The sequence below is a fragment of the Triturus cristatus genome, chromosome 10 (genome assembly GCF_964204655.1).
Source record: "Triturus cristatus chromosome 10, aTriCri1.1, whole genome shotgun sequence".
In the NCBI taxonomy this organism is placed as follows: Eukaryota; Metazoa; Chordata; class Amphibia; order Caudata; family Salamandridae; genus Triturus; species Triturus cristatus.
The window spans coordinates 740,015,227-740,035,024 of NC_140593.1; the positions used below are offsets into that span (position 1 = coordinate 740,015,227).

Sequence of the window (19,798 nt, forward strand, 5' to 3'; positions counted from 1 at the left end):
ACTGAAACGCGTCCCCCAACGCCCCCTGCATCGGAAACTGGAGACTGCAGAATGACGGGCAGTGCGCGTTCTCGCGGGTGGCAAACAGGTCCACCCGAGGTGTCCCCCACGTCCGAAAGACGTGACGAACCACCTCCGGATGGAGCCTCCACTCGTGGTCGGCGGAGAACTGCCGACTGAGACTGTCCGCACGTACGTTCAGCACCCCGGCCAGATGATTTGCCATCAGACAAATCCGATGGACCTGAGCCCAGGTCCACAGACGTAGGGCCTCTCTGCATAGACAAAGAGACCCCACTCCTCCCTGTTTGTTGACATACCACATCGCGGTAGTGTTGTCCGTCAGGACTTGAACAGACTGACCGCGACGGGAAGGGAGGAAGGCCTTGAGCGCCAAACGAATCGCCCGCAATTCCAGAAGGTTGATATGAAGCAACCTTTCCTCTGGAGACCAAAGACCCTTGATCTCCAGATCCCCCAGATGAGCGCCCCACCCCAGGGTGGAGGCATCCGTGATCACTGTGGCCACCCATGGAGGTAGATGAAAGGGTTTTCCTTGAGACAGGTTGCCCTCCACGCTCCACCAAGATAGATCCGCAGCAGCTTCTCTGGAGATCCTGATCGACTCCCTGAGATCTCCGTTGTGCTGATACCACTGCTTGTGGAGACAATACTGGAGCGCCCTCATGTGCTAGCGTACATGGTTGACCAACAGGATGCAGGAAGCGAACAGACCGAGCAGGCGAAGGACCTTCAGAACTGGAACAACCGATCCATTGTGGAATAAAGGGACCATCTCCTGTATGTCGAGAATTCTTTGAGGAGGAGGAAATGCTCGACACACAGCAGTGTCCAGTACTGCCCCTATGAACAGGTTGCGTTGAGAGGGCACCAGGTGAGATTTGGGCACATTGATCGAAAAACCCAAGTCGAATAACAGCTGAGATGTTACCCGCAGATGATGCTGCACCATCTCTGGGGACTATGCCTTCAGAAGCCAGTCGTCCAGGTAGGGGAAAACTGGAATCCCCGACCTCCTGAGATGAGCAGCCACCACTGCCATCACCTTTGTGAAGACTCGAGGTGCGGTAGTAAGACCAAACGGGAGGACCGCAAACTGGTAATGTTGCGACTCAACCGTAAAACGGAGATACTTCCTGTGCGACTTCAGGATTGGGACATGGAAGTACGCGTCCTGCAAGTCGAGCGACACCATCCAGTCTCCTTGCTGCAACGCTTGAAGAACCTGCGCAAGGGTCAGCATCTTGAACTTCTCCTGTTTCAGGTAAAAGTTCAAGACTCTGAGGTCCAGTATCGGACTTAATCTGCCGTCCTTCTTGGGAATCAGGAAATACCGGGAGTAGCATCCCTGACCCCTTTCCTGCTCCGGAACCACCTCTATCGCACCTTTTTGAAGCAAAGCTAGCCTCTCCTTCTGCAGAAGAAGCAGATGGTCTTCCGAGCAGTAACCTTGGCAAGGAGGGTAAGGGGGAGGAAACTCCCGAAAGGGAAGGGCGTACCCAGTCTCCACGAGGTTCAAAACCCAAAGGTCTGTCGTAACAGATTTCCAACCCCGCAGAAAGTAGGACACCCGACCCCCCACAGGTCTTACATGATCCGGGATGGGGGATCTAGGGCTGCTTCCCTAAAGCCTCATTGGGAGCAGAGGAGGAGGAAGAAGAAGAGGGGTTGCGTCCAGAACCTCTCTGACCCCTTTGTCTCCCTCTATAGGACCTATAGAGGGGATTCTGCTGTTGCTGCTGCTGCTGCTGAGGCTGTCGGAAGGAGCAAAAGGAAGATCTTCCGAAACCCCTAAACTTTTTAAAACCAGATCCCTTAGCAAGAGCTTGCAGACCCAAAGACTTAGCCGTTACCCTGCTGTCTTTAAATCTTTGTAGGGCGGAGTCAGCTTTCTCTCCAAATAACTTCTGTCCATCAAACGGCAAATACACTAATGTGGCCTGAACATCCGCGGAGAAGCCAGATGAACGGAGCCATGCCTGCCTTCTTGTGGCTATGGACGAGCCCATTATCCTCGCCACCGAATCTGCTGTATCGAGCCCTGACTGGATCACTTGTCTAGCAGCAGTCTGAGTGTCTGCAACTACCTCCATGAAGGACGCCTTATCACCCTCAGGCAGCTTAGGGGCTAAAGACTTCATTGAGTCCATTAAGGCATGCACATAACGACCCAGCAAGCACGTGGCATTGGTAGACTTTAGTGCCATACTTCCTGAAGAGAAAGTCTTCTTAGCCGCCTGGTCAACCTTTTTGGACTCCCTATCTACAGGAGACTGAGGGAACGCCCCCGAAGCATGCTTCGAGCAGGATGCCTGCACAACCAGGCTCTCTGGAGACGGGTGCGTAGAAAGAAAATCTGGATCTCCATGTGCCACCCTGTATCTTCTCGCCACCTGCCTGGAAACCGCTGGAGAAGAAAGTGGTTTTCGCCATACCTCCATAACAGGCTCCAAAATGGCCTCATTAAAAGGCAGTAAAGGCTCTGAAGATGAAGTAGGTGAGTGCAGCACCTCCGTCAGCAGGTTAGACTTATATTCCGCAGAGGGTAACTGCAAATCTAACAGTTCTGCGGCATTTTTAATAACCATATGGTAAGGAGCCAATTCCTGTGGTGGAGAGGATCTAGCCGAAGTATGCTCCCACTCAGGGGTCGTATCCAGGCCACTAGCCTCCTGTATCCCCTCAAACTCATCAGAGGACGTGTCCACTTCACCTTCCTCTACCTCCACTCTATACCTTTGTTCATCCAAGACCCTTTGGGCCTTCCTTCTTGAATGAATCCGTGGAGCCGGCGTCGTACGCGGCGTCGGTGGAGCCAGAGGTGTTGGAGTCGGCGGCGCCAAAGACGGAGTCGGCGGCACCGGACGCGACGCCGAGGGAGTCGGCAACGGCGTCGAGGAAGGCTCCGAAGCAGTACGATCCAGCCGAAGTCGTGATGGATCCCCAGACGGCGCTGGAAACTGCCACGAAGGCGCCATCGGCCGAAAGGGCATAAACGGGGCCTGAGCGTAATGCTGCGGCACCCCCAAAGTATACGCCATAGGACCCACGGGACCAGTCGGTGCAACTGATGGGAAGGCAGCCCGATTGAAGATTCCATACATGGCATTTAAAAAATGCGAAGAATCAGTACCTGGAGCCGGGAACTGCGGATAAGGAACCGAACCTGTATCCTTCTGCAGAGTATCTGGCAACGGCGCCGCAGTGTCCTCCACTGGAGCCGAAGAATCCTCAGGCCCTGGAGAAGGCTCCTTACTTTGTTCCTGCTCACCATCAGAAACAGGCAACTCCACTGGAACAGGAGACGACGTCGGAGAGCTCGCTTCGGCGAAGGAGAACCCTCCGGAGACTTCGAAGGAGAAGGTGACAATTCCTTACTTCGGCGTCGTCGAGGCGAAGCCGATCTCGACCTCCTGTTCTTTGAAGACCGGCGCCGAGAAGAATGTTTCCTTTTTTTATGATGTTTCTTCGACTTCGATGATCTCGAAGTCGACGACTCCGGCCTCGACCTCTCCTTCTTTCTACCTCTCTTCTCCTTTCCGACCTTGGCCATAAACAGCTTCGCCTTCCTCTCCTTCAATGCCTTCTGATTCATCCTCCTACAGCTTGAACAATCCTCAACATCGTGGTCAGACGAAAGGCACCACAAACAATCATCATGGGGGTCCGTTATAGACATGTGGCCCCCACATTCCCTACAGGGCTTAAAACCCGACTTCCTCGTCGAAGACATTACAGATTTTCGACAACAGTTACACCTAAAAACTACAAAGTAGCAGGAGAGTACTGGAAAAACCGTTGCGCGTCGACGCCGCGGAAAAAAGGGAACTGACGTCATCACGCCGACGTGACTCTCTTATGGCTCCGGTGACGTCATACGGAGTCGCAAGCGGAGCCGATGCATTATGACGTTGTCCACGTCGGCGTAGAGAGCTGGGGAAAAAAAGTTCAGTGGAATGCTGGCGCAGGGGATATTCACAAGGTGAGGAATCCACTGGCAGATGTATCCATCAGAAAGTACCCTCTGATAAGCCTAAACTGCTCATCAACCCTACCAGAGAGAGAGCATTTAGGATTTTTTATTTAAGTCCTGTAAGGTAATAAGGGTACACTACATAAAAAGCCAGCTTCCCACAGTTCTCACCCAATTGCTCCCAATTTGAAGCACTTGTTGAATTCAACGTAACTGTGATGTAACATAATCTTCAGAAGGAGGGACGGCCACTGGTAAATAAAGTCTGGAGACACTTGGACTGGGCTGAACTTCTGAGAACACAACTTCTATGCCAAAGAGAACTATGCCAGATTCTGCACCCTAAGAAGGTGATCCGGCAAAGTGGGCGGCACAGTCAGGTACTCCTTGGTAAGGTACACTTATAATGTTGGGGTAACCTCTCAGTAGAAACGAAGGACTGAAGTGAATTTATCAGGTTCCAGTGCTTTAGCTTATTTTTGTGTCTCTTGTGCTTCGGAATGGACTTTGGTGTGTCGAAACACTGAGACACCACCTTCCTGCTCCAAGGATTACCACTTGCTGGCTGGTTGGATTATCCTTCTTAACAACTAACTCATTCAAAAATTCTCTTCGCACATACCTCTTCACTTACTCCTAAAACTTGTCTTCACACCCGAATGGTCTCTCTCACAAGTTGACTTACTTATGGTCGGTTTTACTTATGGTATTGTCTCTTGTTCAATGTAAAGCGCACTCATACTGTAAGGTGCAGCTGCACTAGAGAAGATTGTTAAATAAAATAACAAAAAATACTACTTAGCACTGGCTCGCTCGGATTGTTGTCCGAAACACCACCAAGGAAAATTGGCTGGACCTCTCAGGGCTGTCCCAAGAGATGGGCTCAACCTCTCAGCACAACAGGTGTGCAGAATTGAACCTTGGAAATTGCTTTAATCATTCAGTGCAATGGCATTCACCCCCAAAACGAGAAGCTGGGCTTTACCAAACATACAGTAAAGCTATCTCAGGACCAGGGGTGTCATACGAAGGAATCCTCTGGTCACAGGTGCATTACATTTTACACCTCAACCATGACAATCGGGCCCAAGTGGAACAATCCGTCAGGCACCACCAGTTCAACCACACACCTTTACTTCCTTGGTGCTATTCACACCACTCATTTGTGGCTAAGGAGAGTGACCAACATGAAGACTGGTCCTGAAGGGAACTATTATCTTGCTCACTTATAGACAGTAAAGGTGCTAGGTATTATGCCAAGTAGCCACGACTCACCCAATGCTTACTAAAACTCTTCTGCCTGGTGATTATATCCACAGCCTCTTTCAGGATTGGTGCACACTTTATTTGCATGTATGTTCCAGAGACATTGCCTACCAATACCATACAATAAACTATGGTGAACCTGATGATCATTGCCCAGGAGCGAGGCGCAGAAGATATGCAGGACAGCTGCTGCACATGAGGCGATGGAATTACTTAAAGATAAACAGCTACATAGCCCGACGCCCAGGACATATTGGTTGAGGACAAGGACAAGTAGGCCCAACTTTGGCTGCCAATTCACAGACCCACATTATAGATCAGTAAAAGGCCACTGTATGCAGTTAAGGTAATATTTGTGTTCATCTGTTAATGTTGTTCGAATTTTTATTTATGGTTCATTAATGCAAAGCCTTTATTATTAGGGCGATCACTTTAAGGAAATGTTGTAAGCTTGGACTGCACTACTAACAGCGGTTCTACTATAAAAATGTGTACACACGTTTGCAAAGTATAACAATATGAGACTACTTATAATGCTCCCAAAATGCTCTCTGAATAGATGCAAATATTTGTAGAAGTTTCAAAGCAAGATAGATGATTCTTTGCTTTCAAAACGAAATGTTCACAAAAATGCACTGGGAAAAACAGTTTTGCTAAACTATTGTGAAATTGTATGTACCATTTTTTTGAAGCACCATTTAGTAAAATATTTTGAGGCATGCTTGTAGTTACAAAAAATATTCATAACTGAAAATCAATGTAACCAATTTCAACAAGAGTATGGGAAATATAAAAATAAACAAGCACTGACAAAGTCAATAGGTCGGACATTCGTGGTCAGTCTTTTGGTTTTGTCAATGTGTTCCTTGTTTTGACATTGTTTTTGTAAAACTTTGTTGTGGGAGCTGCATTGGCCTCACCAGTATAACACATTGGTAAACAGCAAAAAAAAAAAATTTATCTCAAAAAGCACACATTGCCACAGTAGTTCCTATTGCGAAACCGGTCCTGGGTTGCTTGTGTTCTGGTTCAGGGAGGACCTGGCTTGGCAGTTCGGGCTGGACTGTCCTGAATGGAGCAGGGTCAAGACTGATTGGCATATAGCTGGGAACAAACTGAGGTGACATAGTGTGCAAAATAGCAATGGATACAGATGCAGCCCTGAGTAATTACCAGTGGCTGAGATTCATTCAAGGATTCCATCCATCACTTTTTTTTTTATACAGTAGGTCCTGGCACTGAACAAAACTACTTTGTGTGCCAATATGCTCCTTGTGAAAGAGCAGAATGCTGTCACTCACAGTGAAGCCAGCCAACAGATAGAGACACATAATTTTAATATAAACAAAAAGGTCTTGGTTAACGCCAGACATTATCAGGGACCCAATTCTTAAAGAAAGTCACAAAAGTGCTCCCATAGTATAGGTCCTTGCATTAGTGCAGATTTACAGTTTACATGAATTCACAAGAATTTACAAAAGTAGGCAAGGAAATCGTACTCCTTGAAAATATTTTTTGAACTGCATTTAAGCACGAACAAATATTGCTCTTACCGAAAAATCTGTTGAGCATTTATAAGTTCACTTTCCCTCCAATCACTTTTTGCCCCCCAACGCTGAAAGGAGTCTTACTTCTGCCCTAGTCAGGAGTAAATGTTTGTTCAACCTTTCTCAGTATGGGAAAAGATTAGAGAGGAGCTGGTGAGACCCCTAAACATGCAAATTAAAACATGCAAGTTAGTAGGTTTGCACAGACTCAAAAGGGCATTCCAAACCTGGAACTATTGCTTACCGCAACCTCCAGCCCCAGTATGTAAATCTGCGCAAAGGTGGCAAAATAAGGGGCTCGCTAGTATTCAAAACCTATAAGAATATGAGCCCTGGCATAATCAGAGAAGCTATTATCAAGAGTTCTTTTATCATGAGAATGCTGCCATGTGTCGCCACACTACATGGCACCAAAGGGATGAGTGGATTATGTTACTGGACAAATACATTCATGAAGCAACCTGTCCAATGGACATTTAGATATTTTTATTTAAATTTCAAACCCCTCTAACAAAATCCGCTGTTTCCAATCACTGGATATAACAGATATTACCATTACCTAATTTGTGGTTATTAATTTCCCGAAATGGAGTCTTGCTGTGATTCAAACTTGGCCCTAATGATCATCGCTTATGATAATGGTGAGCTTTCAGGTCGCTGAGCCATCATGCCAGTAGTAGAAAAAAAGGACAAAAAACAGCAACAAGTATACACAAAAAGTGTGTATGAGAATAGAGGCTAGTCCCAGCTAAGAATAAATTAAATATGACAGTAGCAAGCTCCAAACAACAACAAAGTCCTGAAAAAGGTGAACTCGCAAGTGCATGCATATGCATACATGTAGGTGCGTACAGTGTATGGAGAAGTGTGGCTCAATGGTTAGAGCGGCAGACCCTGATGCAGAGGTCTGGCCCGGGACCAGGGTTCAATTCCCGCCTCGGCAGGTCTTGGCCTCAATTTCCTAGGACCTGTTAATTCTCGCGTCGGTGCCTATTCTAATCATGGGTCCCACTCTGCAACTCTGGGCAATAGCTTGCTTAATCTCCACAACGGCCCCAACAGCGCTGGGATGCCTGGCTTCACCTAGGGGGTGCCCAGGAGTGGACATTTCACAGGGAAAAGCCAGGAAGGGTTCCACAGCGGTATGAGTACAGCGCCAGGACACCCTAGGATAACAGTGCGCTATACAAGTACAACACATTTACATGTTTCAATGCATGTTCGGTACTGCATGAAAAGCTCTATATTAAAACAATAATAAAACAGCAGTCTCCGCTCAAGCTCCTGTGTGCGAGGAATAAGTAGAGGCAGACAATGGAAAAAGACCAATGGCCTAATAACATCTGCTTATTTATCAGTTTTTAAGTCTTGCAACATAAAGGGCACCCTCTAAATTACCACGACAACAAAGTGCCTAATTTGTAAAGATACAGAAATTAATTGAATAAACGAGTAGGTGCAGGCTTCCAAATTTGTTATGGGGAGCCTGTCGCTATCTTTGAAGAATGCCAGGGTTGCCTAGTTCTAATTCTACAACATGCCTCCTTCCACCATCCAGCACTTTCAGTATCTTTATATTACCATTAGAGGTCCTTTTACATCCTGCCTTTTCCCTTTGTCGCTATAGTCCTATTTTTTACTTTCTTCTTCATCTGCCTTTCTCTCTTTTTTCTGGGAGAAGAAAGTGTGATGGTGCAAAATAAGACCCTGTCCCAAAAATGAGTGCCAGCTTCCGCCACCTGCAACCATCTGCACAAATTAAGCAGTGAAAACGTAATTTCTAACCAAAACTCCTAGACCAAGTGAGACTTCAGAGCCTTGTAAAACGTAAGAAGTGAAAGCAGAATTCTAAAGTCTACCAATAATAAAGGATGAGGAACGGATGTTTATCAAATGTATTGAGAGAAAAATGGAAAAAAATGATAAGGCACTCCAAAGGGAAACAGGATCAAAACTGGCTCACTTGACCAACACAAGGGTATGTACTATCTAAGATTATAGGAAAGGTGATAGAGGTGGGTGTCTGTTTTCAGATAAGACAATCAATATGAAAGACATATACGTCTAAACATTACATCATGAGTAGGACCAAAAGAGAGATCAATAAAGGTTATAAATTACACGATTAGTTAGGATCCCCAAACACAGCTGCTGACATTTTGTAGCTCCTATTTTTTCCTTAATCACAAATATAAGATGAATGATGCCTATAGTATGCATTGGTATTTCATAGTGTTATGAACCGAGTTGAGAAATAATGAATCACTGTAAGTTGGTGGGTGCTGTTGGGAAGCAATAAAAGAATGTGTACATACGTTTGGGTAAATGACAGTAAGCATTAGACTTCGACTCTCCTACGATGCCTGTGCTCCAACCTAGCTGCTTGTGAAGCTTTGCTAAGGCATGCATATGCTTACCATTCACATACAGACTTACTCTCTCACTTAGACCCAGTAGAGACAGTAATACTTTGGTATGGACGAGGAACACCATACAGATATTAAGAGACTTTCTTGAGATTAGTGTAAAATCAATTAACCTCTAAGTGCATTAACTGCACATTCACTTGTCTTTTGGTCTTGTACTGCTTCATTGATGAATTAAAACTAAAATGTTTTACATTTATTTGTCTTCCAACGAATATATAACCCCAAAATAAAGCGAATCACCCTACCCCCTCCCCCTTCAACTCACTGAGGGAATCTAGCCACCACACCAACATGTAGTACTGTTAAAAAACACACATGAAACCCTCACTACTGTCTGAGCAGTAATTAACAGGAAAGAACCTCACACTTTGTTCTCAAATGCACAAGTGCTCATTCTTGACATTAAGTAAGTTTCCCTGTAAAATGGTCCAAAGATGCCCTTCCTGGCTCTCGTCTTCTAAAGGTCCTCAAATAAGCCAGTTTACAAGCACTTATGAACACATTCTTCCTTTACGAGGTCAGAGGAGTGTACAGCCTGTCTCACCTGGTCGCAGTATTCAAACACAAGGGTAAGCTTCTTGTCACTGTGCAGGACATCGTGCAACCTACACCAAGGAACGAGAAAAGCAGATCATCAGACTGGGATATCAACAATACACTTGCAAAGAACACAAAATAATATATGCATCCACTGTGCACTTTGTGGTATCTTGATACTATGAGCACTAGCACCCTTGTGGTCCCGAGCAGACTCTAAACAGCAATTACGTAATCTGCTTGGAGGTGTTAAGGTGCAGTTATAATAGTTATGACGCAATGCATGCAGTGTGTGATCTAATGTGGAGGACTAAAGACGTTTGTTATAGGGCTCAGTGTTTGGCATTTTCATTTGCATGCTTCTGGGCTGAGGAATACGCTTCAACTGGTGACAGGGATGGGATATGTGCCTGGAAGAAACAAGGCTTATCTCTCTGAGAGTTTGCAACAGTACAGCAAACTACTTGTGTGTGCCACTTGTGCCCCAAATCGATGCAAAGCTGTCTGAGGCAGCACATGTGGAGTCAAAGCCTTGCTCCAGCCCATACACAGCCATCTTAGAAGTTGATGGCACTGCAGAGGAGCACATTCGGAAAGCCATCCAGAACCCGCTGGCAAGGCCGAAAGAAGAGATACTGTGCCGCACAATAACACACAGACATTATCCATACAATGCAAAGGGCAAAGGCGGTGACAACTAGGTACGAAAACAGAAACTTACCTACTGGCACAGGCAATTATAGCCCCTCACGACCTTGAATCAGATGAGACGACCAAGACCCAAGCAACGGGGGTGCTGCGTGGAGAGGTTGCCGGTCCTGCTTTGCACGAAGAATGCTGCCTGAACAGCACATGCTCTCAGTGGCGACTGAAGGAAGCGCAAAGTACGATGCAGCTACATTCCTGAAGCCATCACCACCACCGAATAACAAGGCGAAGAAACAGAACATCTGTGCCAGGTGGAGAGCATGGATCGAAATGTTCAAAAATGTCATTGATGCACGCAAAGAAGACGATGAGAAAACATTAAATACTTTCAAAACCTTGCAGGTGATAAAGTGAAAGAAGTCCTAAGGAAAGTCTCACAAACTGACGTAATATCATGAGAAAAGATAAAAGAAGCATTGGAAGCCAAGTTCAATCTGATGCTGAATGTCGACTAAGAAAGATACATCTTCAACCAAGCACGACAACTGGCTGGTGAAACGATGGATGAGTTTGTTGAGAGACTTGACACACTTAGCAAACACTAAGTTATGTGACTCGGAATCATCCATGGTTGTCTTTCAGATTCCTTTAGGAGACCCCTGTTGAGAGAGACACTCAGTTTAGAGAAAATGCTAAAGGCAGAAAAGGCCAAAGAACGCGTAGATCGACAAGCTGCTGATATGGAAGCAGGCACGGCGCACAATGAATCGGCATTAATCCCGAAAAGCAAGGATAAGCACAAAATAGATGGATGCACACAAGTCGATGTCTCCAAAGAAGATAAAGTTATGCTTCCAATGTGATTTTTCATTTCTTCCTGAATGTAAATGTCCAGCCATAGGACAGATACGCAAAGACTGTGGGGAAAAAACATACTTCATAACGGTCTGCAAAGCTAAAGAGAAACCAAAGGCATCACGGCAAGAAGAGAAAGTGGATGCCAGAAGATTCCAGAAGCATTCTCACCACGCCAACAAGCCAAAAGGCAACATCAGTTACAAGCTGAATCCAAGTTGATCGTCATCAAATTCATCATATAAAGGCTCTTCAACGTCATTATTAAGCACTAGTGTAGAAGATGAATATGTGCTAAAGATGGCTACTTGGGAATGACCTGCACATGTAGGATTAGCCGCTTGCAAAGAAGATCAAAAGTCAAAGAAGAATCACCAAACTGAGTGACAAAATTCATTTGGACACTGTCCCAAAATTACATTAAAGGGGAATGTTTGCCCCATAACCTTCATTTGGGCTGCTTCTAAACCATTACAGAGTCACGGGTCATTTACTGCAGCCATGAGACACAAGCGCCAATTCATGTTCTTCAAGGAACTTCATTCAGTGCATGCATACTTAGCTTTGCTACTGCTGCTGACATGGGACGAATATCTATCAACTACAACATCCGTGCTGAACCTGAAATCACAAGTCGGTTCCCGCCGTTGTTTCATGGCTTGAGAAGACTTAAGAAAATGAAAGTCCAACTTCATATAACTGCGGACATTCGCCTGGTTGCCCAACGGCACCGAAGAGTCACTTTTCACTTGCAGGAAACTGCTGAGAAAGAACTAGAAACATTGTTGACGCATTACATCATGGAACACTCCACTGGTGCTACACCATGAGTTTCACCCATAGTTTTGGTGCCAAAAAAGGACAGTGGAGGTGCAGTGCACATTTCTGTTGCTATGTGTCAGGGCAGCAAAGCAATCGATAGAGAAAGCCATCCTGGTTCACACATTGTGGACATGCTCATGCAGCTGAACGGAGACAAATTCTTCTCTCGTCTTGACCTGAACAAAGGATACCATCAACTCGAGCTGGAAGAGAACTGAATGTACATTCCTACTTTTTCGGCTCATGTTGGTTTGTTCAGATGGAAAAGACTGAGTTTTAGAGAATATTTGGCTAAGGATATATTTCAGGATGTTATTCACAGCGTAATTCAACCTGTTACACATGCTTTAAATTACAGTGATGGCATACTGGTATTCGGGACAACACAAATGGAGCATGGCAAGGCTCTTAGACAAGACTTGCTGATGCAGGTCTCACTCTGAATGCAGCAGTATGAGTTTCACAAAACCAAGCAAATTCCCTGGCCACATATTGTCTGATGGAGGAATGACTCCTGAATAGGATAAAGGGCAAGCATTGTTATCTACTTACCCACCTCCCGCCCCGCACCCCCACAAGATGTAACCATACTGCAATCCTTCTTTAGGCATGCCCAGTTATTGCTCAACATACATTTGTGACTTTGCTATGGTGAGTGCCCCATTGAGCGACTTAATGCGGAATGTCCCATTCCAGTGGTCTCCTGAATGCGGCCAAAGTTTCAAAGAAATAAAACATATGATTGAGAATGCAACTGAAATGGCCTATTTTGACCCCAAGTAACATACTGAGATTACAGTAGATGTGAACCTGGTGGGACTGGTGGCAGTTATTGCTCAACACAATGGCCATCCAAATGCTCAGAGACACATTGTGGCCTATGCCAGCAGAAGTCTGTCTGAAACAGAACGTGCTCATTCTCAGCCGGAAAGGTATCCATTGACAATGTCTAACCTCCCTGCGCATGCCTGGGAGGGAGGTGCAGTGGACCTCTTTGGGCTCTAGGAAATGGACATCATCTCATTGTAGTCATTGATGAATATTCCCGTTTTCCATTGGTGGAAGACTTATCATCAACAACCCATTACAAAGTCATCACCTTTATTCTCAAATCTGACCATAGTCTGACTTTCAATAGCAAAGAATTAAAGTAGTTTCATGTTCGACTCAAAGTCAAGCATCAAAAGAGTTCATCTCTCTGGCTCCAAAGCCAATGGTGTTGTTGTAAGATTCATGAGCACACTCAAGAGGGTAATCGATGGAGGGAATCAATCTCAACCAAGCCCTATAGCAAGCTCTTCGTGGCCATCGATCTACTCCTCACTTCAAAACTGTTGAGAGTCCTACCACCTTTCTATTTGGGGCAGCCATCCGAACCAAACTACCACAATGGACATCAGACAGATCGATGAATGCCAATAAATTTAGAATCACAGACACTTCTCGAAAGTGCAAGATGAAAACATATGCCGATCAGCGATGACGCGCCCAGGAAATAATCTTCGACAAAGGGGACTGGGTACAGGTCAAACAGAAAAGGAAGCGGAAAACTGACACTCTGTTTGCTGTCGAACCTTTAAGGATTGTAACGTGGAAAGGATACATGGTTACAGCACATCACCCCAGAAAGTCCATCAAACGGAACTCGTCACATTTTAAACACCTACCTCGGTGTTCGTCAGCTCCTGATGTCATTCATGAGTGAGGCAACACCCCCTAAGTGTCCAGATCAATCACCTGAGTCTATGTCAGTACACAATCAGGGTGCACCTCAATTACCTCATACCACCTAATCTGGCAGACAAGTGCGAGCACCTCGACGACTCATTGTGGAACTATGATACTAATGCTGTCTGTACTTTTTATTTAACAAAGGGAGAGATGTAGTGTCTTGATACGATGAGCACTAGGACCCTTGCGATCCTGGGCAGACTCTAAACAGGAATTAGGTAATCTGTTAGAAGGTGTTCTGGTGTGGTTACAAAGTTATGATGCAGTGTGCACAGTGTTTGATCATATATGGAGGAATAAAGAAGTTTGTTATAAGGCTTCGTGTGGCATGTTCTTTTGAATGCCCCTAGGCTGGGAAGATTCTACAAACCTGTCCTAATAAAACAAAACAAAAATATTGTTCCAGGGTACTGCTGTGTCAGAGGGCGGTCATAAGCCGCTTGTAACCCAAATCATGAATGGCCACAAAACTACTTGTACATACTATTATCTTCTCATGTCCTATTATTAATGAATGTCAGTGTTTGCCAAGTGAAACTCTATGAATCCATAAGTTAGACACACAGTTTCTAGATATGGGCAGTCACTGGATAACCTTGTTGCTTAGTTGCTTCACACACAGCCCATCCTTTGCAATCATATCACACACAGACAACTTTTAGACAGACCCTTTGTACAATCATGCTGAACTCTGCGTGTAAGGCATCCACTCTCTTTACACACCTATGTACCCATTCTATAAATTAACAGCTCCACACACCAGTTCCACACACACATCAGCCCACAAAGACAGCAATACACACAGAAAGATTTCCCTTACCGGACAATGTTCTTGTGTTTCAGCTCCTTGAGCAGACAGATCTCTCGCAACGCTGAACTGGGCACCCCCTGCAAAAGGCAGACACACATGTCAAAAGTAGGTAGGTAATTCTAGCTGGAGTTGGTCTACTTTGAAGACTGTCCCCCTCTGTATTAATTTTTTTTTAATTCTCTTTTTGGTTATCAAAAGACAATAAAGCATGAAAATCGGTCACAAGCAATCAAACATATGCCACGTAAAACCTTGGTACGGGAACCAGAGTCATACTACAATATGCAAATAGATATTGAATGCCATGTGATGTAGTATTCAGTCCCACGAGCATACAAATAGTCGGAGGGAAAAGCAGCAAACGTATGAGTGTGGAGGTCAGTAAGAAGTAGATATCAGTCTCTTCTCCTGAAGCCCGGTCCGAACCAGAGCAGTAAAAAACAGCATACACCAGTCCGCCTTAAGTATCAAGATCCTCAGCTAGTTTATCATCGGTCCTACATGTTTTCAGTATTGCGTCCACTAATACAGCCTATTTTGCCACATCATGTTCCCGAAGCTCCAGTCTTGGGCCAGTCGTACCAATCTAAGTGATTGTTACACAGCGGTTGGCCAATACAAGGAGCAAGTGTAGAAACTTAAAAGCCATCTTCTGGCCCCTACCGCGGGGAAAAGCCCCCAGTAAACATGTAGCTGGGTCTTGTGGACAAGGAATCAGCACCACTGCCGTCACCCTCTTGACCACCTGGACCCAGAAAGCAGGCACCAGCGGACAGTGCCATGCGGGATGCAGGAAGGATGCTGTCGGGTGACTGCATCGGGGACACCACTGGTGCCTGGAGGGACCTATCCTCGGGAACCTGTCTGGTGTCATATATGCTTGATGGAGATAGTAAAAGTGTGCAAGTTTGAACCTAGCGTTACTTGATACAGTAAGTACCAACCCACTCAAGTGTGACCATTACAAGTCCCCTATCTCCCTTGCCAATTTTCCACTCCAGGCCGCCGAAGCCTGTCACCAATCGGCTGACATAGACTTATATGTGCATGACCAGATGTCGCCCCACCCATCTCCAACAAGGGCCAGAAAGTATGAGATGTGGGAGAAGCCACTGGAAAGGAGGTTCAGATGTCCCTACTGATTGTCAAAAGGCTGGCATGCTAAGGGAAAGGCCCTGGCCCCAATGTAAAAGCATCTTGGGCTGACTCAAATGAAATGAATTCCTCATTAGGGAAGAGATCCCCTATAGTGTAGTTTTTTTCGGTAGCTTCTTTAAGATTTAAGTCTTGGATTTCTTTCTCTAAATTGGAAATTTCTAGCTGTAATGTAGCCACCTTCCGTTCAGCATTTTCAATAAGTATGTGAATGAGTGTATTCGAATTCACTGTTAGAGCTTCTTCCTATTTCCCTAGTAGGTCGTCGTCGAGGTCGTCAAAGGTTGGAAAGATCTGTGAACGGAGTCCCCTAGGGACTCGGTTGAGCCTGAGGTATTGTTTGAGGGTGGCACTGTCCCTTGAAAGAACGAATCTCGGAACATGTAAGGGCAATGCGGAATGGAGATGTCAGATACCCCATGGCCCTACATGTTATGTCATGCCCAATGCAAGGCACACAAAAGAAACTTACCTTCTTTGGTATGGACACCACCCCACCTAGTGTCCGAGGTGGGAACCGTAACTAAGACTGAGACGTCTGGAGGCAACTTGGATAATGCGTCTACATACCGTGAGACACGGCTTGAACATTGATCACGAACTACGATACTTTCTAGGTTCTTAGTTTTTCTTTTCAGTACTACTGCTATTTCATTGCCATTCTCTATTTACCTTGCTGTTTCTCCCACTTACGACCCTTCAGACTGAGATGTGATTAATTCACAGCAGATATCTGTCCATGAACGTATAACCGTCGACTTCTACATGTTCTTGACGCAATTCAATGTGATAATCTTAGGACACCTGTTCTGCTTTTAGATTTCCCTTTGTACTTTTCAATGTATCTTGTACCTACAATGATATTTCCTAATCATTGAATTCTGCTGTTTCCAACATTTATTATGATTTTCTAATCGTTTTCATTCCTTCTTTCACACTCTTTAGTCCAAATTTCACCTATTATTGTTTCATTGTAATATCCTTACTCAGTTTAATGTGATTTTACTTTACGCATACTTGTTTATTACTGGTATTTAAGAACGTTTCTTATTTCACATTTGTCTGCCTCTTTCTCTCTGGTTCTTCTTTTTTTCTCTTTTCTGTTGCTTGGTTTTTCTCCTCTTTCGTTTTTCAATTTTCAGTACTCTGTCGCCCTTCCTAACATGGCCTCTCACTTCTTTCCTTCGATCCACCATATCCGACCATACTCCCTCATTTCCGGTCCGCCATTTTGCTCTTTCTAGTTGTTCCCCTTCCCTATTTATACACTTCCTGTTTAACCGTCTCCTTCCATTACCGGAATCGAGACGAAGCCATCCACTTCTTCCGCTCCCCACGGTAAACCCTCCTTTCGTACCCTACAGTGCGAATCCCCTTCTTTTACTTATTAGCCTTTGGCCATGTACTTATACTCTGTATGCCCTGTAGATCGACCCTCTGGACAGACGCATCCGTCATCCAACCCTATTACGAACACCCAAATTGAAATTGCTACTCTTTCCTCCTTGTATGGCTGTGGCATTACCGCGCACCGTCTACTTATCCGCCATTCGTTTGAACTCACACGCTTCCTGGTGAGTTGATTTCCCTTCCATCACCTGGTCTATACATTTACCCAATCCGTTCGCTTTCCCCTTTCTTCCCCCTTCCCATTCATTTCTTTACTCTATTGTCCTCAGATTACGTTTACTCAGCCATGGCCTTTCTTCTACAGGTAGATTTCCTTTTCTTCACGAGGATCCAGTGGTTGCTAATGAAGCCTTTGACAACTGGCTTAATTCCACCCTAGACACCACTCTCCCTAAGAAAGAGATACACCATCGGAAGGGCCACAACAAACAACCATGGTACTCCGATAAACTCAAGGAACTTAAGCAGGTGTGTAAACGGGTGGAAAGGAAGTGGAGAAAGGATTTTGCACCTGCTACGAAAACCCAATTTAAAGCCTCTCTCAGATCCTATAAAAATTTACTAAAATCTACTCAAGCAGCATATTATCAGGGTAAAATCGCAGAAGCAGCTAATGCTCCTAGAGAGATTTTTTAAATCTTCCAATCTCTGGTGGCTACTCATAGGACTACTAATCCGGCTTCGGATCCTCAAAAACATTGTGAGGATCTAGCCGCTTTTTTTGCGTCCAAAGTCTCCAATATTTATTCGACTTTTGCAACAACTCTACATAGTCCAGATGAAGTGGAGATTAGCCCTGAAACGCCGGATGTGGTTACCCCTAATTCAGCTGGAGCTCTCAAAACCTTTCCGCTGCTTGATCTGGCCAATGTCGAAAGGCTCCTTAACCACCTAAAATCGGGCTCTCCTCAGGATGTTGCCCCCGCAACGATTCTCAAGCAGGTTTCTGAAACAGTATGCCCGGTGATAATGCAGGTCATCAATGCCTCTTTAGCTTCAGGAGTAGTGCCCCCCAATTGGAAGAAGGCAAAGGTTCGTGCCCTATTGAAAAAACCTAATTTAGACCCGGAAGATCTGGCGAATTACAGGCCTATCTCGCTTCTCCCGAGCCTTAGTAAAATAGCCGAAAAACACGTCAACCAGGTTCTTTCCTCATTTGTTGAGTCTTCTGGTGCATTACACTCATCCCAGACTGGATTCAGAGCCAAGCAAGGAACAGAAACTGCATTGGTGGCGGTAGTGGAGGCGACCAGGGCTATTGTAGATGCTGGAGTCTGTGCTGCGGTGGTCCTACTGGACCTCAGCGCAGCCTTCGACACTGTAAATCACTCTCTTCTGCTGCATAGGCTCCGCCATGCAGGGATTTCCGGATTGGCTCTTAAATGGCTTCACTCCTTTTTATCGGATAGATATTTCTCCGTCTTTGAGGATGAGGTGTCATCAAGCCAGCTGCAACTGAGTCACGGCGTTCCCCAGGGATCATCCCTCAGCCCCACTTTGTTTAATATCTATATGAGACCTTTGGCTGAGGTGGTGCTTCCTTGGGGAATTCAGCTTGTCACCTACGCCGATGACACGCAGCTGGTTGTTTCCCTTGTGAGAGACGATACTTTACATCAGGGGATTAACAATCTTACCCCTTGTCTCTCCAATGTCCTTGACTGGATGACCCCGTCCTGTTTAAAGCTAAATGGAGCTTAAACAGACATTATGCTGCTGGGCTATAAAGCCCCAATCAATTTGGACCCTTGGTGGCCGCAGTGTCTTGGACCCCCTCCGAAGCCTAAGACCAAAATAAAAAGTTTGGGGGTCTGGCTGGACTCTGCCCTGAACTTCCAGCATCAGGCTAACAAAGTAGCCGCGACCTGTTATGGGCTTATGAGAGTTCTTAAAAAAGTCCTAGACCTGCTTCCTTTTGAAGCCAGACGTATATAAGTCCAGTCGCTGGTTCTCTCGCGACTGGACTATGCTAAGGCTATCTATCTGGGGACTTCAGCAACTACAACAAAAACTTTGCAAGCTGTACAGAACTGTGCAGCTCGCTTACTCATGAAAGTCCCCAAACGGTCATCAGCAAAGCCCTCAATTCGATTGCTCCATTGGCTTCCAATCCATGAAAGGATTGTGTTTAAGACTATGTGTTTGGCACATAAGTCCATTCACAACCTTGGCCCTTCCATTCTGGATCCTTTCTTTCGTCGTTATCATTCGGTTAGATCTCTTAGATCTAACCAACGCAATCTGCTTGTTGTGTCAAAGGTCAGGCTGGCCCGCATGGGCGGCCGTCGACTCTCGGTCCTAGCAGCTAAAGAATGGAATAAACTCCCTGACAACATCAGGCATGAATTAAATCATACTGCCTTCAGGAAGCAACTAAAGACATTCTTGTTTAATAACATCCTCTAATGCTTGATAATGTCCTTGGTCTTGACAGCGCTGGGATGCTCTAGGGTAGCCATGCGCTATATAAGAAGGTATTCGTTCATTCATTCATTTTATGACTACTCTCTCCTAACGCGCCTGCCGAAATGACGTTATGTTTTAGCGTTTTTTTCTTTCCTTGTCTTTCGTGCGCCTGCACTTACTGTCCTCT

The 19,798-nt window shown here is 45.4% G+C and overlaps 1 protein-coding gene across 3 annotated transcripts in view; it reads right to left on the bottom strand.

Annotated features, from left to right (window-relative positions):
• CDK5 (cyclin dependent kinase 5) overlaps positions 1 to 19,798 on the bottom strand; it is a 402,067-nt gene that overhangs the window by 360,025 nt on the left and 22,244 nt on the right. For all 3 annotated transcript variants that reach the window (XR_014969497.1, XM_085628234.1, XM_085628235.1), the window contains exons 3-4: positions 14,650 to 14,717; positions 9,781 to 9,841 (exon numbers count right to left, since the gene is read on the bottom strand). Coding sequence is in view for 2 of the 3 variants with exons in the window: in XM_085628234.1 (XP_085484360.1) it covers positions 9,781 to 9,841; positions 14,650 to 14,717 (129 nt within the window). In the remaining variant the exon portion in view is untranslated. The remainder of the gene's footprint in view (positions 1 to 9,780; positions 9,842 to 14,649; positions 14,718 to 19,798) is intronic.